General features: G+C 39.2%; 1 protein-coding gene across 1 annotated transcript in view; it reads right to left on the minus strand.

The window, feature by feature from the left end:
* Nucleotides 1–15,394, minus strand: part of mpripb (myosin phosphatase Rho interacting protein b) — a 333,783-nt gene that overhangs the window by 60,816 nt on the left and 257,573 nt on the right. The window contains exon 13 of the mRNA XM_088000357.1: nucleotides 12,312–12,449. Within this exon, the coding sequence (XP_087856483.1) occupies nucleotides 12,312–12,449 (138 nt within the window). The remainder of the gene's footprint in view (nucleotides 1–12,311; nucleotides 12,450–15,394) is intronic.

Here is a 15,394-nt window from a genome sequence, read left to right on the forward strand (position 1 = left end):
TATTTCTTACTAATTGTTGGTAGAAGAGTATACAAGTCTTAATGCAACTGCACAAGGTGCCAATGAGACTACATCTGGAGTTCCCATGGCAGTTTTGTCCCCTTATTTAAGAAGGTTCACTAGGATGATCCCTGAGGTGGAGGAATTGATTATATGAGCAAAAGTTAAAAGAGGCTAGGATTCTGTTCACTGGAGTTTAGAAGAATGATAAATAATATCATTGAAGCATGCAGGATTCTTAAGGTGCTTGACAGGGTAAATACTGTTGGGAGTGTCTAGGGACAGAAGGCGTAGTCTCAGAATAAAGGGACATAATTTAAGATTGAGATGAGGAGGAATTGCTTCTGAGAGGGCTGAATGTCTTTGGAACTCTTTGCCACAGATAATAAACTTTGCCTCCAAAGTTGTGTTTTTAAGACTGAGATGGATAAATTCACGATCAGTCAGAGAATCGAGGGCTATGGGAAAAACACAAGAAAGTGATATGAAGAATATCAGATCAACCATGATTCTATCAGATGGTGGAGCAGGCTCAAGGGGCTGAACATCCTACTTCTTATTTCTTATGGTCTTATGTGCAAGGTGGAAACTCTTACTCTGTTGTGCCTATTGATATTGCAATATTGCTAAGTTGTCTACACAATAGCAATTGCACTCAACTATGGGGTGATTGATATAGATGGAATCTGGTTTCCTGATTCAGTTAGAAAGACATAGAAATAGGACTGATTATCACATGACAGACATCTACACAATGGTTTCAACAAAAGACTGGATGACAAAATCCCAGGACGGTTGAAGCACATCAAACAACCGTGGCCAACAGGTCCACGCCTGCTCTTTGCAAGTACAACTCAGTTACTCCAAATCCCCTGCCCCTTCCTTAGTTTTTGTTTTTTGTTTTTTTCAGATGATTATTTAATTCCATTTTGAAAGTTGTAAGAGAACATGGCTTCACCATCCTCTCAGGTAGTGCATTCCAGTCCAAACCATTTGTTTGAAACAATTTTTTCTCTCAATTCTTTTTGTTCCTCTGCTAAATCTTTATTCTCTGGTTCCTGACACCTTTAACAGCTTCTGTCTGTCTATTCTATCTAGACATGTAGCGATTTTGAGCACCTTGGCCAATTCTTCTAAGGAGAACAACCTGAGCTTTTCGAACTTATCCATATAACTGAAGTTCCTCATCACTGGAATCATTCTTGAATCATTTTTGTATCTCAAAAGTGTAATGCCAAGAATTAGACATAATAGTCCAGCTGAGGCTGAAACACTATTTTAAAAAGGCTAATAACTTTCCTGCTTTTGTACTCGATACCTCGGTTTATATAGCCCAGGATCCAATGCATTGTAACCATGTTTGGGACCTTCCAACGACTTGCATACATATACCCTCAGTTGCCTCTACTCCCTTTTAGAATTATATCCTTCAGTTTACATTGTATCCTAATTCTTCCTATGAATTCCAATGCTATGAATTTTTTCTGTGTTACCAGCAATATCAATTTCATAACAATAGCCAGGAAACTGAACAGTAATGTAGACATTTAGATATCAAACATACTGAATATTTTTTCTACTCATGAGTTTCTGGCAAAGTTCACATACAAAAAGGTTTTGCTGTTTTCCTACCCAATGAACAGTCCATAACCTGAACTTTGAAGAGCATATTCTGCCTATCAATTCAATTCTCTATATGGCCCTGCTAAACATAAAATTAACCCTAATTATGAACTTGGTACAGTTTGTGAGAAGTCCATTTAAACAATCCTCCTCACACCTTACTTATTCAAGACTTTAGTCCATTATAAATAGAAGAATACTAGCCCTCCAACATAGCACAGCTTAGAATTTAGGTACTTTGGGAGATCTGCATTGAGGTTTTTTCAAATAAAAGCTTTTGTCCGAGAATTGCTATTTAAGCAAACTGGTGCACATATTCGTAGCTGTACCTGTCAAAACACTAACATTAAAGGTACAACTATCTTTTGGCCATTTTGTTTGACCAGCTACCTTTGCAAATAAAACATCTTTCCACTCCATCCTCTGTAAATCTAGATACTAAACGCACATTCCCACCTAAATCAAATCAGACTCATGCTTAGAATTACCTCTTCTTTTTCCTCCACTGTTCTAAGCCATGTCTCAGTTAACTGTTTAATATGATCTGATCTCTTTGGAGTTCAAGCTTTTTAAATACCACCTTCCACTGAATCTTTCTGCTTCTGTTTCTATTTTTTGTTTTTCCCTTATTGCTCACTCTCCTTTTCAAGCTTTATTTCCAATTCCCTTTTCCTTTCTTACACCTTCTTATCCATTTCTACTTTCTTCTCCTCAATGGTAACTAACCGCAAAAATTGAAGTCAAGACCTAGTAAAGCCAGAATTAGTTTCTGGGATTTAACCAGAGTGTTATGATCACCTGGGATCATAACAAAGTGGGGTCATTTGCAGGACTGAAATTTATTGAACTGAAGATAGGTCACTGTTTCTTTTAAAGAAACAAAAATGTGAAGGTACTGGACATTTAACTGGTGCATTGGATTAGAATTTCAAAGTGAAAAGGTTTGAATTGAGTGGGCGGCACGGTGGCACAGTGGTTAGCACTGCTGCCTCACAGCGCCAGAGATCCGGGTTCAATTCCCGCCTCAGGCGACTGGCTGTGTGGAGTTTGCACGTTCTCCCCGTGTCTGCGTGGGTTTCCTCCGGGTGCTCCGGTTTCCTCCCACAGTCCAAAGATGTGCAGGGTCAGGTGAATTGGCCATACTAAATTGCCCATAGTGTTAGGTAAGGGGTAAATGTAGGGGTATGGGTGGGTTTCGCTTCGGCGGGTCGGTGTGGACTTGTTGGGCCGAAGGGCCTGTTTCCACACTGTAATCTAATCTAATCTAATTTATTATTTCTAGCTGAATCTTTGCTAATTCCAATGATGACCACATCACATTCAGGCTTCATTCCTTTTAATTTAAAAGACTGAGTAATTATTTTAAGCATCCTTTTATTATTACCTCAATTTATCTGCTAACTTTAAGTTTAGCCCTAAGGATTTTGAATAATCCATGATCATATCTTCTACTCCCAGAAAAGTCTTGGCAAAATTCAAAATCATTTAACTTAGTGCCAAGTTCAATTAGGAACCTTCCAGCTCAGCCAGCAAACCTCCATCCAGAACCTCAACCTGAGCTACAAATCTTCTCAAAACTCGCTAACTTTCATTTTATGCTTACGAAGTGAGTGTATCTTTTTAAAGCAGAATTCCCTCATTTAACTTTTAATCGGAATATATATTTACAGATTTCCATTCCAGTTCCATTTGATGTTTCTGCAGATACTCTTGAGCAATACAGTGTAAAGATAATCCACACCTTTATCTCACCAATTTCAATACTCTCTCCACTGTTTCCTTCAACAAGTCCAAGTTGTTGAAAAGAATTCTCTGCCATTAAGACAGAGGCCATCCAATCAGCTGTCTGGTGTTTCCCTCCATTCCACAGGCTAAATTTCAAAGGTTCTTCCTTCCCCTTTCTCATTCACTGGACGTTTCAGCAGCCTGTGTCATGACTGACCCCTCTTTCCTCATCTAGCTGGGTGGGATTACATCTGCCCGATTCCCTTCTTATCTATCCAGTTGCAGCCTGTGAATAATGCGCAAATGCTTCTCATTACACTTCCAGTTCAGTACCTGATGATGCCAGGATCTAGCAATGCGCCCTTCCTATTTCTGAGCACCTGAAAATACATTAGTGTCCACAAATAAACTGACAACACCTAATTCTAACTCATCTTCACACCACTTGATCTTAGATTATTTCTCTGACATTTAGACTTGGATGAGCAGAATATTTCTTCAATTGAAGCTATTATCTCAATCCTTGTCCGAGCTGTTGACCTTTCCCACTCTCCAGCAATTATCTGAAACTAAACCAGACTATTCACAACCTTAGAGTAGAACTTGACTAGGATGGTAATCAGGGCAGAGGAGATGACCTGAGAGGGTGCAGTGAGAGAGAGATTCACTGATATCCTTGAGGAGAGAGGAGGAGACCTTCTTCTAGGTAGGCATCCTTGGAAGAGGCTTCGCAGTAAGGTTATAATCGACTGGGAGAAAGTGAGGACTGCAGACACTGGAGATCGGAGTCAAAAGTGTGGTGTTGGAAAAGCACAGTCAGTCAGGCAGCATCCGAGGAGCAGGAGAATCGATGTTTTGAGCATAAGCTCTTCATGAGGAAACATTATCCTGACGAAAAGCTTATGCTCGAAACATCGATTCGCCTGCTCCTCAGATGCTGCCTGACCGGCTGTGCTTTTCCAGCACTACACTCGCAACTCTGATCTCCAGCATCTGCATTCCTCACTTTCTTCCTAGGATGGGAATCATCATGAACTTGCTCCATCACTAATGCAGCTTATTTTCACCTCAAAGGTCATCCAAGACTGTCCACACCTCAGCTCATCTACTGCTGAACCCTTTGTTATTTTCTAGATTTAACTAGGTGAACCCACACCTAACCAGACTCCCATGTCCTACCCCCAAATACATCCCAACTTTGTTGGCCGTATCTTCAAGTGTACCAATTCTAGTTTAACTGTCAGCCCTGTACGAGTATTAAAGAGCACCTAGATTCTAAAATTTCGTTCCTTCCTATCAAATTCTTTTATGATTTCATCTCTCCTTGTCTCTAATTTCTTCCAGCCCTACAGTCTCAAGATATACTTGTACATCAGCTGCTAAAGTCCTCTAAGTCTGAAATTCCCTCCTTACGCCTATCTCTGTCCCTCACTTTCTTCCTGTAAGATACTTAAAATCCACCTCTTTGGACCAAGCTTTTAGTCATCTGCTCCAATATTTTCTTCTGAAGCCTGGTATTACATTTTGTTTGATAATGTTTTTCTGAAGTACCTTAGGGAATTTACTGCCTTGAAGATGTTAAACGAATACAAACTGTTGTATTTTTTGGCCTGTTCAACAATACCAGTGTCCAGTAAAGGAAGACATCATTTTCATGGATACAACAATTATTGTAAAAAAACAACACAAACCATTGTTAGATTTTAATCTTTTACACCATGTGAATATTTTGCTTCCCTTAATGTTTTGTTTTATGTTTTATTTTGTTATGGTTCCTTGACTTTAGGTCACAATACCAAATGAGTTTACCTACAGCAAACATTATTGTTCCTTCTGTGGTGGGGTGGGGAAAGAAGTTCAAAATGTAGGCAGAAGAGTTCTTTGATGTTCAGCTGACCAGCTTTAAATATTCACAGCGATAAAGCATGACTGCCTAGCTTAGGGGTGGCTCAAATTTCTAAACTTTAAGATGGACAAACAATAATCATCAAACATTTACCAGTGGCCAGACAAGGGCAATATTTGCAGATGTTGTTTAGTACTATTGCACACACAACTTTGGGGAAATACAATTAACAAAACCAAGGGAATGTGAAGTAATCAGATCAGCTATGATCTGAGCGAATGGCAGAGCATGTTTGAGAGGTCAAGTGGCCTACTTCTACTCCTACAGGTAGTTTTTATATAATGTGCATTTCATCAGTGCTAATTGGCTATAATGTGATTGGTGAATTTTGGACTTTGTTTGCAAAACACAAACTTTCCACTGAACTGGTATAGGGTTTTCCATAGTGGGATCTTCTACAGCGCAATTTCCAAAGTGGTTTCCCATTGCATAATTTTCTACAGTGCGAGGTTGCAGAGGAATATAACTGTCGCATTATAGCAGAACGACCTGTATTTAATTTGCTCTTAAATGAAAATTGTAAGGTAGATATAGGCATAGAAGAATGTTTAAGAATTTTTTTTAAAGATTCATTTATGGGATGTAGGCTGGCTAACGTTTATTGTCAATCCCTAGTTGCCCTTGAGAAGGTGCTATGGATTGACCCACAGTGCCATGAGGAAGGAAATTCCAAGATTGTGACCCAGTGACAGTGAAGGAACAGCCATATATTTCCAAGTCAGGATAGGGAGTGGCTTAGACGGCAAGTAAGGTGCTGGTGTTCCCATGTACTTGCTGCCCCTGTCCTTCTAAATGCAAGTGGTCAAGGGTTTGGAAGGTGTTGTCTGCGGATCTCTGGTGAATTTCTGCAGTGCATCTTGTGGATAGTACATGCTGCTGCTACTGAGCATCGGTGGTGGAAGGAGTGGATGTTTGTGAACGTCTGGTCAATCATAGAAGCTGCTTTGTCCCGAATGGTGTCCAGCTTCTTGAGTGTTTTGGGCTGCACACATTCAGGCAAATGAGGAGTACTCCATCACAGTCCTGACTTGTGTCTTGTAGATAGTGGAAAGGAGTCAGGGGGTGAAGTCACTCGCCACAGTATTCATGGCCTCTGACCTGCTGTTGTAGCCACCGCAATTATATAGGGAGTCCAGTTAATTTTCTGGTCAATGGTAACCCCCGGGCTGTTGATAGTGGGGGAATTCAGCAATAACACAATTGAATGTCAAGTGGCGGTGGTTAAATTGTCATTTACTGGTGATAGTCATTGTCTGGCACTTGTGTGGTGCAAATGTCCCTTGCCACTTGTCAGCCCAAGCCTGGATATTGTCCTGATCTCATTGTATTTGAAGACGGACTGCTGCAGTATCTGAGGAGTCACAAATGATGCTAAACATTGTGCAATCATTGGCAAACATTCCTACTTCTGACCTTATGATGGAGGGAAGGTCATTGAAGAAGCAGTTGAAGATGGTTGAGTCTGGGACAATACCTTGAGGAACTTCGGTAGAGATGATCTGGACCTGAGATGACTGATTGCCAACAACCACAACCAACTTCCCATGTACTAGGTATGACTTCAACCACCGGAGTGTTTGTCCACTGAACACAATTTTGCTAGGGCTCCTTGATGCCACACTCAGTCGAATGTAGCCTTGATGTCAAGGACTGTCACTCTCACCTCGCCTCTCGAATTCAGCTCTTGTCCATTTTAAACCAAGACTGTAATGAGGTCAGGAGCTGAGTGGCCACTGTGTGTCACTGAGCAGGTGTTGCTTGATAGCACTATTGATGGCATCTTCCATCAGTTTACAGATGATGAGAGTAGACTGATGGGGCAGTAATTGGCTGGGTGGGGATATATCCTGCTCTTTTATGTACTGGAAATGTCAGTGAATTGTTGGGTAGATGTTAGTGTTGTAATTGTACTGGAATAACTTGGCTAAGGGAGCGGCACGTTCCGGAGCACAGGCCTTCAGTACTATTGCCAGAACGTTGTCAGGGCCCTTACCCTTTGCAGTATCCAATGTCTCCAAACATATCTTGATATTACATGGAGTGAACCAAATTGGCTGAAGACTGGTATCTGGAATGCTAGAGACCACTGGAGGAAACTGATCATTCACAAGGCATTTCCAATTGAAGAGTGCTGCAAAAGCTTCAGCCTTTTTTTTTGCCCTGATATGCTGGGCTCTTGCATCACTGAACAGTTGAAGAACAGTGGAAGACTTTCAGAGAGACTTTTCACAGTCCTCAAAGAAAGTATATCGCGGTCAAAAACAAGAATAGCAAGGGTAGGAAAAGCTAGTCTTGGACAACCAAGGAAATGAAGGAAGAAGTCCAATTAAAAGATCAGGCTTACAAAGTAGCCAAGAGTAGTAGGAAACAGGAAGATTGGGAAATCTAAAAAGCAACAAAAAAACGCAATAAAGAAAGGAAAGATAGATTATGAATGCAAACTAGCACAGAATCTAAGAACAGGTAGGAAACGTTTTTACAAGTATTTAAATGGAAAAGGGTGGCTAAAGTAGACACCGGTTCCTTGTTGGATGAGAAAGAGGAATTAATATTGGGTAATGCTCACAGCCAAGGCCTTGAATCACTATTTTGTGTCAGTCTTCACAGTGGAAGATATGTCTAACATGTCACAGAATGATGTGAAGGATATGATGGGATGGGATGGGAGGACCTCAATTGAATAGTTATCACTAAAGTGGTAGTGTTGAGCAAACTTGAGGGTCTAAAGGTAGACAAGTCCCCTGGCTGCCTGGGACCATACTCCCTCGAATTTAGAAAAATGAGGGGGGGATCTTACAGAAACATGTAAAATTATGAAATGGATAGATAAGCTAGAGGCAGGCAAATAGTTTCCGCTAATGGGTGAGACTAGGACTGGGGACATGGCCTCAAGATTAGGGGGAGTAGATTTAGGACAAAGATGAGAACTGCTTTTCCCAGAGAGTACTGAATCAATGGAATTCTCTGCCCAAAGCAGTAGAGGCAGCTTCATTAAATATATTCAAGTTGGATGGATTTTTGCATTGTAAGGGAATTAAGTGTTATGGGGATAATGCAAGTAGGAGGAGCTGAGACAATGGATAGATCAGCCATGATTTTAATGAATGGCAAAGTAGGCTCAACAAGCCAAATGGCCTACTCCTGCTTCTATTACAATGACTAAGCATTTGTGCAGCCTCCTCCTCCAGTAAGTTGTTCAATTGTCCACTACCATTCATGTCTGGATGTGGCAGGGCTTCAGAGCTTAGATCTGATCTGTTAGTTGTGGAATCGCTTAGCTCTGCCTATCACTTACTGCTTATGCTGTTTGGCATGCAAGTTGTTTCACCAGATCGACACTTCATCTTCAAGTATGCCTGGTGCTGCTCCTGGCATGCCCTCCTGCACTCTCCATTGAACCAGGATTGATCCCCTGGCTTGATGGTAATGGTCAAGTGTTGGATATGTCAGGCCATGAGGTTACAGATTGAGTTGGGCTAAAACTTTGCTGTTATTGATGGCCTACAACACCTCATAGTTCCCCAGTCTTGAGTTGCTATATTTAGCAGGCGGTAGTGCCACACAACATGGAGGTTATTCTCAATCTGCAGGCAGGATTTTGTCTCCACCAGGACTGTGATGGTTGTTCTTACCGATACTGTCATGAATAGATGCACCCGCAGCTGACAAGGATGAGGTCAAGTATGCTATTCCCTCATTGGTTCCCTGACCACCTGCCACAGACCCAGTCTAGCAGTTACATCCTTTTGGACCCGACCAGCTCAATTTGTACTGCTGTCAAGCCAGTCTTGGTGGTGGACACTGAAATTCCCCATCCAGAGTAAATTTTGTGCCCTTGCCATCTTCAGTGCTCCCCCCCCCCCCCCCCCCCCCGCGAGTGTTGTTCAACACGGAGGATTACCAATTCATCAGCTGAGGGATGACAGTATGTGGTAATCAGCAGTAGGTTTCCTTGCCCATGTTTAATCTGAAGCCACAAGACTTCATGAGGTCTGGAGTCAATGTTGAGGACTCACAATGTTGAGACTCCAAACTGTCTCCCACTGTGCCTCCACCTTTACTGGTGGGGCAGGATATATCCAGGGATGGTGCTGGTGGTGTTTGGAACATTGCCTGGAAGATAGGAATCCATGAGTATGACTATGTCAGGCTACTGCTTGACTCGTCTGAGTGACAGCTTTCTCAATTTTGGCACTAGCCCCCAGATGTTGACAAGAAGGACTTTGCAGGGTTGACAGGGCTGTTTCTGGGGTTTGAGAGTGTGGTGCTGGAAGAGCACAACAGAGTACATCTGTTGCACAGTTCTCTAATGTGCCTGTCTCCAACTCTAATTTATGGAAGCTTATGATTTCAGAACTCAGCAGAGCTTACTTCCCTTGAAGTAGTGGTTAAAACAACAGAACCTTTGGGCAGCAGGTTGCAGCCCATAACCAGCAGAATAATGAGAGACACCTGCCAAAATCCATTTGGAGATGCAGCCAGCTATAAGCAGCCAGCACATCAAGTAGTCTGAATGGACCTTAATGCAGCTGCACCATGCAAAAAGGGGCATGACAAACTCCTTAAAAAGGCACTGGTCACAACGTAGCCTAGAACAAGCAAAATTCAGCAAATAACCCCCAAACCTCAGAGTGGCCAACCTGCCCATTCCCCTCATTCTAAAACAAAACCTGGCTCCACAGTCACAGGGTTCACAATCGGAGCTATTGTAAGTAAAAGGTTATTTTATACAGGGATAAAAGTTGCTGCATTTATCATTGGAGGAAATGAACAATTTAAAGTATTGGTGGGTACTGTATTTCAATTGAGGGGGAACAGGTGTAATGTTTTAACATTTTTTTTCTCTGCTAAGCTCTTACACAACCTAACTCGAATTTTTGCACTGAGTCCCACAGAAATGTTTCCCATAGTGTCTCTGCACTTAAAAGTTGCGATTTTTAGGAACGCTACCTTGAATTTAATGGTGGACACCCTGCAATAAACAACAAATTTGAATCAGAATATCTGTGTTCAAATCAATGGCATATTTATATTAAACCTGCAATCAGAAATCGCCCTTTTCAGACAAGGTAGGTTAAACAATTGGAGATGCTACTGCAAAATGGCACTGATGAATTCAAGCTGCCCTTCAGCTGACCAACAGGAAACTATGAAAGTGATCTCGTGACATGCTGGGTAAAGACTGGATCAATCATGCACTCACTGAACAAAGTTAGGATGAGCTGAAACAAATCCTCGACCTTACTTGTAATCTCTTCCTTTCTCGCAATGCTGCTGCTGCACCCAGCTGTTTACCTCCCTCTAATCTGAAACAGTTCTGCAGCATGAAAAATAACCTGTATGCTATATGTAAAAGAATGGTTGTTTGACCACCAATGGCAGAATTAGCTGCTGCAATAGGCAAATGTGGGGAAAAAACCTGCATCTACATAATCTTTCTGTAGAAAAAGCAGTTAAGTTTTTGAATTCTAACTTTTTATTGGGCCTTTTGAAGATTAGGCAAAAACAAAGCTCTTGTATTGTTACTCTGCTTGATAGCTCAAATCATGAACAAGGTCTGATCTGTTCCAGTATTCGTTACAGACTGCAGAGAGAACATGTGGAAACAGAATAACAACCTAAATAGTCTCCTTCATCCACCTCTCAGATTGTAAAACCTCTGCATTTGTGCAGTGGTAGTGTCCCCACCTCTGAACCAGAATACCTGGGTTCAAGTTCCACCTGCTTTAAAAGTATATCGTAACACTTCTGAACAGGTTAATTAACCTCTAAGTTATTCTCATAAAACTAGTCTGTTACAACCTTAGCAAGATAGAATCTTTCAAAACACATTCTCTATAATAATATTTACTCTGACCCATTGTACTTAGTGTGGACAATACAATGTCAAACCTAATAAAATTTTCAAATTACGTTCGTTGAAATTACATGTCAAAATAAATTCTCTTGTTTTTAAATAAACAATCTAGGTGATTCCCCGAAATAGTAGGGGAATGTGCTAGTAATGGAACAACAATAATAACAATTGAAGGAGGAGTGTATTGGGAATTATTTCATGTAAAATACCTCTTAACAACTTGTGAGCAATAGCTGTGAATTTAAAGTTCCACCACAGTGATACTACCCAGGATCTATTTTGCTCAAACTTTAATCTTGATTTAATTAATCAAAGGTTAAAATTAAGTAATGCTCCAAGATTGTCAACCATCAGAATTGCTCCATGATGGACTTTTTCTACACTCACCACTTGAAATCTAATATAGGCATTAAGCCATAGAATTGAATTTGTCACAAGATTATAGAAGCTTTAGTCCTAACATTCTATTTCTCGACACTTTTCAGATAATGGACAAAATATTCTGTTTTTAGCCAAAATTAATGTCTATTCTAATCTTTCTTCAACAATTCACATTCCAATAATGCATGATCAGCCCTGAACAATTCACTATAGTACTGTAGCATATTAGAACGTAAATGCTTTGTAAACTCTTGCCCTATTAAATCTATTTCAATAAAGTTCCATAGGCCACATGTTAAAATAAATTTTATCTATTGGTGGGTAGAATGCGACAAAGAGTAGTGACAATAGAAATAAAATTGGAAGAGAAATCTCAAACTTCTCTCATTGGACATTTAGAAACAATGTGAATTTTATTCTCATGTCAAAAATCAACTAAGTGTTAATTTCAAGTAAATGCTATTGATTTTAAAATTGCCAATATATAATTAAAGCTGACAATTAATCCTTCACTGGCTATGTTTTTATTTAGTTATTCTAGAAACTAATAAAAGAGCCACTAAAATTGCTCAGCAGAATTCCCTCTATATGCTTCATTACTTGGGTTACTTTTCCTTTAAACATTAGAAATTGCTATTAATAGAATAAAAGCACAAATGATTCATCAGTTCTTTGTAATTTCATGCAGCAGTTCATGCATTAAAAAATTCTGGTAAGTTGTCAGTTCACAAAACATGCAAAGGGTTCATACAGGATGTAGTGCGCTCTACATGTCAAAAGGAAGATACACCTGTACAGGACAGGAATTATTCTTCTTACCTGGGAGATATACCCAGAACGAATCTGTTGTTCACGTTCCATGCTAGCCTTCAGCTGAGCTTCGAGTTCTGTTCTGTATTTTTGTGCGTCTATTAATTCCTGCTGGCAGTGCTCCAACTGAGTTTTCAATTCTTCAAGCTACAAAAATAATAAATCACCTTTTACCAAAGTAGAATTAGGAATTATGCTCTGTCACACATATATAGCAATCTAAATGTCGATAGTATTTGGCCTAAGTTAAGGTAATTGGTGCAAGGAGAAAGAGAGAAAACTGAAAAGACAAAATGTCACATTTGACTGAGGTTATTTGTCATGAGATAATGTTCAAAATGAAACTGACAGCAAAAGAAAAAAATTAACTTTATTGTTAGCAAGTGAAATTGTTATCAAGAGATGGATCAAGAAATAGAAGGTTCAGGGAGACACTACGCAATGCAGCACAGCCCTGTCTTACCTGATGAAAATCAATATGGCAGATCCACTCATTTTTGACAGGATATTTTTGTAATATCTAGACTTAAATATCCTACAACAAAATAAAATATTCTGATCTAATATACATTAGCTCCAACTAAATGCTTCAACCTAAAATTAATAATCACTTGACTGGGTAAGTTAGCCATTACATTTGGTTTCGCCTAATACTTATCACAGTACTAGAAAATGTTTCATGACATGTGCCATTGCAAGTCAGATGAGACACTATATAAACAGTGAAATTATGAGACAATGTAGAATGTAATATTCTGCTACTGCAAGAGATTTGTGAAGAGAGTAGAAGTTTGAGATTAGTAGCTATGTATAACACTAACTTAGAGTTTAACTAACAGTGTTAGTTACAGAAATAAAATTGGAAGAGAAATCTCAAACTTCTCTCACTGGACATTTAGAAACAATGTGAATTTTATTCTCAATTGCCAACATATAAATAAAGCTGACAATTAATCCTTCACTGCTCTGCAAAGGAAAGTCTACAGCTGTATTCACATTTACAGTTAGCAGTCAACTACACTCTTACAAACCAATTCAAACTTTATGTATGGAGTGAATGCATTTGTGTAGTGCAGAACAGTGAACCTTCTACTGAACTACAAACCTGAGTGGATGCCTGCAATACCTAATCTATCCACTTGGGCATGCTGCCTGATTGGAAAATGCTTGTGAATTTATTAAGTCAGGAACATTTGTACCCATTTGCTGAAACAAAATGCATTACCTAAATATATAATCTGCAGTATTATACTGGTAGCGTTATTGGTTTTGATTAAAATATAGCCAGTAAAATTGCTCAACACATTACAAGGCCTTTTTGAAGTCCTGTTATCAAAGATGAAAGGGCTCCGAGATACAACACTATCTATTTCAATGATCAATTTTCAGGGCGAGGAGTTTGGATTCCAGATCCACTGTTTTAAACATGGACTCTGCTGTGCATCACATTAGACGATAACTTTACATTTTTTTCCAAATCTGAAACAGTAGCTGGACCAAAGTATTTTTTTCTTTCAAAACGATGGCACATCGGTTTCCCAATGTCTGTGGCTTGATACAATAGCCAGAACCTGAATCATCTTTACTGAGCAAGAGCAAAGCAAAATTTATTGAAAATAAGCAAAATGTACTGTAAAGCATAGCACAAGAACATAAGGCGTGAACCATCTTCTTAAATGTCAGATGCATAGTAGATGTGAATGTAAAACATAAATAAATATGCTATAGAGAGAGGACTACACAAGATTTATCTACTTTTGTTGATCCATTGAGAGTATGTTGAAAGGTAACTGCTGTCTCATTATTAACATACTTGACATATACAACTTAATTTGATGAAAAAGTATTTGTTAAAAATTATTTTATTTGTTCTTTAAAGAATTAATTCTTCAGATGCACGTGCAAGTCTGAATAAAGGTTCATTCAGTCCAACCATTCTCTAATTCACAGTGGTGAGGTGGAACACCATACTGCAATTACACTGAAGATTTTTTCAAACCCAAGTTTCAGTTTGAGGACTTCAGTTTAGACAAAAGATTCAATAATTTGAAAAGGCTTCGTGATTGTTGTCTTTAAACTGTTTAAAATGCTACAACTATAGTTTAGCTTATTTTTGCACAAATACATACGCTGCTGATAATCTGTAATTAAACCTGGAATGAGTTGCCAGCAGTGATGGTCGAGGCAGGTGCATTAACAACATTTAATTAATTGTAATTAAACCTGATAATTGAGTGGCATTTCTTCTCTTATTGTAGTAATCAGGTGTACATGGTAAATATTTCGCATGTCTTTTTAATAAATGCTCACTATCTGCCCTGCAGCATATTAATCCTTTACATTTTACTTTTTACATTGTTGGATAAGGAAGATATTGTCTTGTGGCTGAAAATAGAAGTAAAGCTGTGTCCATTGAAATCTTGATTTCTTACAGTAAATAAAGTTGTTCAGTGTTTGACTTCTGCCATTAACTATAGACTTTTTTTTAAACCCTTTGGCATTGTCAACTTTGGTTACACCTTGCTAGCCAACATGCTGCATGAATTTCACTGGTGCTTGGGATGCATGACAACAAAACGTGGACAGGACTGACAAGTCATTCTGCACAAGTGACATGTTTTAGCTATGTGGTTAGGAAAGAAAACTAGATATTAATTGCTGAAACATTAGTTGCCAAGTGGCAATTTGAATCGACAGCTCACTTGCAGAAATGAAACAGGACTATCATTGTCTGCAGAATTCCTCTCAACAAATTCTGTAATTTAGGGTCAGAAGCAGCTGGCAATATGTTACAAAGCAGGGATTCAACTGAGCTGTCAATGAAAATGAGCACAATCTTGATGCTAGAATCATTGCCTTCAACTAAATACCATATATGTTTTATATTTTACAATATAAATTGCAGTCTTAGGTAACACAATTATTAAGAGCAATTATCATATCTAGGATGGATGATTTTAAAAGTAAAATGATACAAGGATAACGCAACTGGTGTATCATTATTTTCCAAGTAAATTATAACAAACTACATCAATTTCATTTTAATTCAGCTCTAAACAAACTTGGTGCAGACAAGAAGAAGGTGGACACAC

The sequence above is a fragment of the Chiloscyllium plagiosum genome, unplaced genomic scaffold (genome assembly GCF_037043375.1).
Source record: "Chiloscyllium plagiosum isolate Xiang-an unplaced genomic scaffold, Cpla_swu_hap1 HiC_scaffold_25, whole genome shotgun sequence".
Taxonomy (NCBI): Eukaryota; Metazoa; Chordata; class Chondrichthyes; order Orectolobiformes; family Hemiscylliidae; genus Chiloscyllium; species Chiloscyllium plagiosum.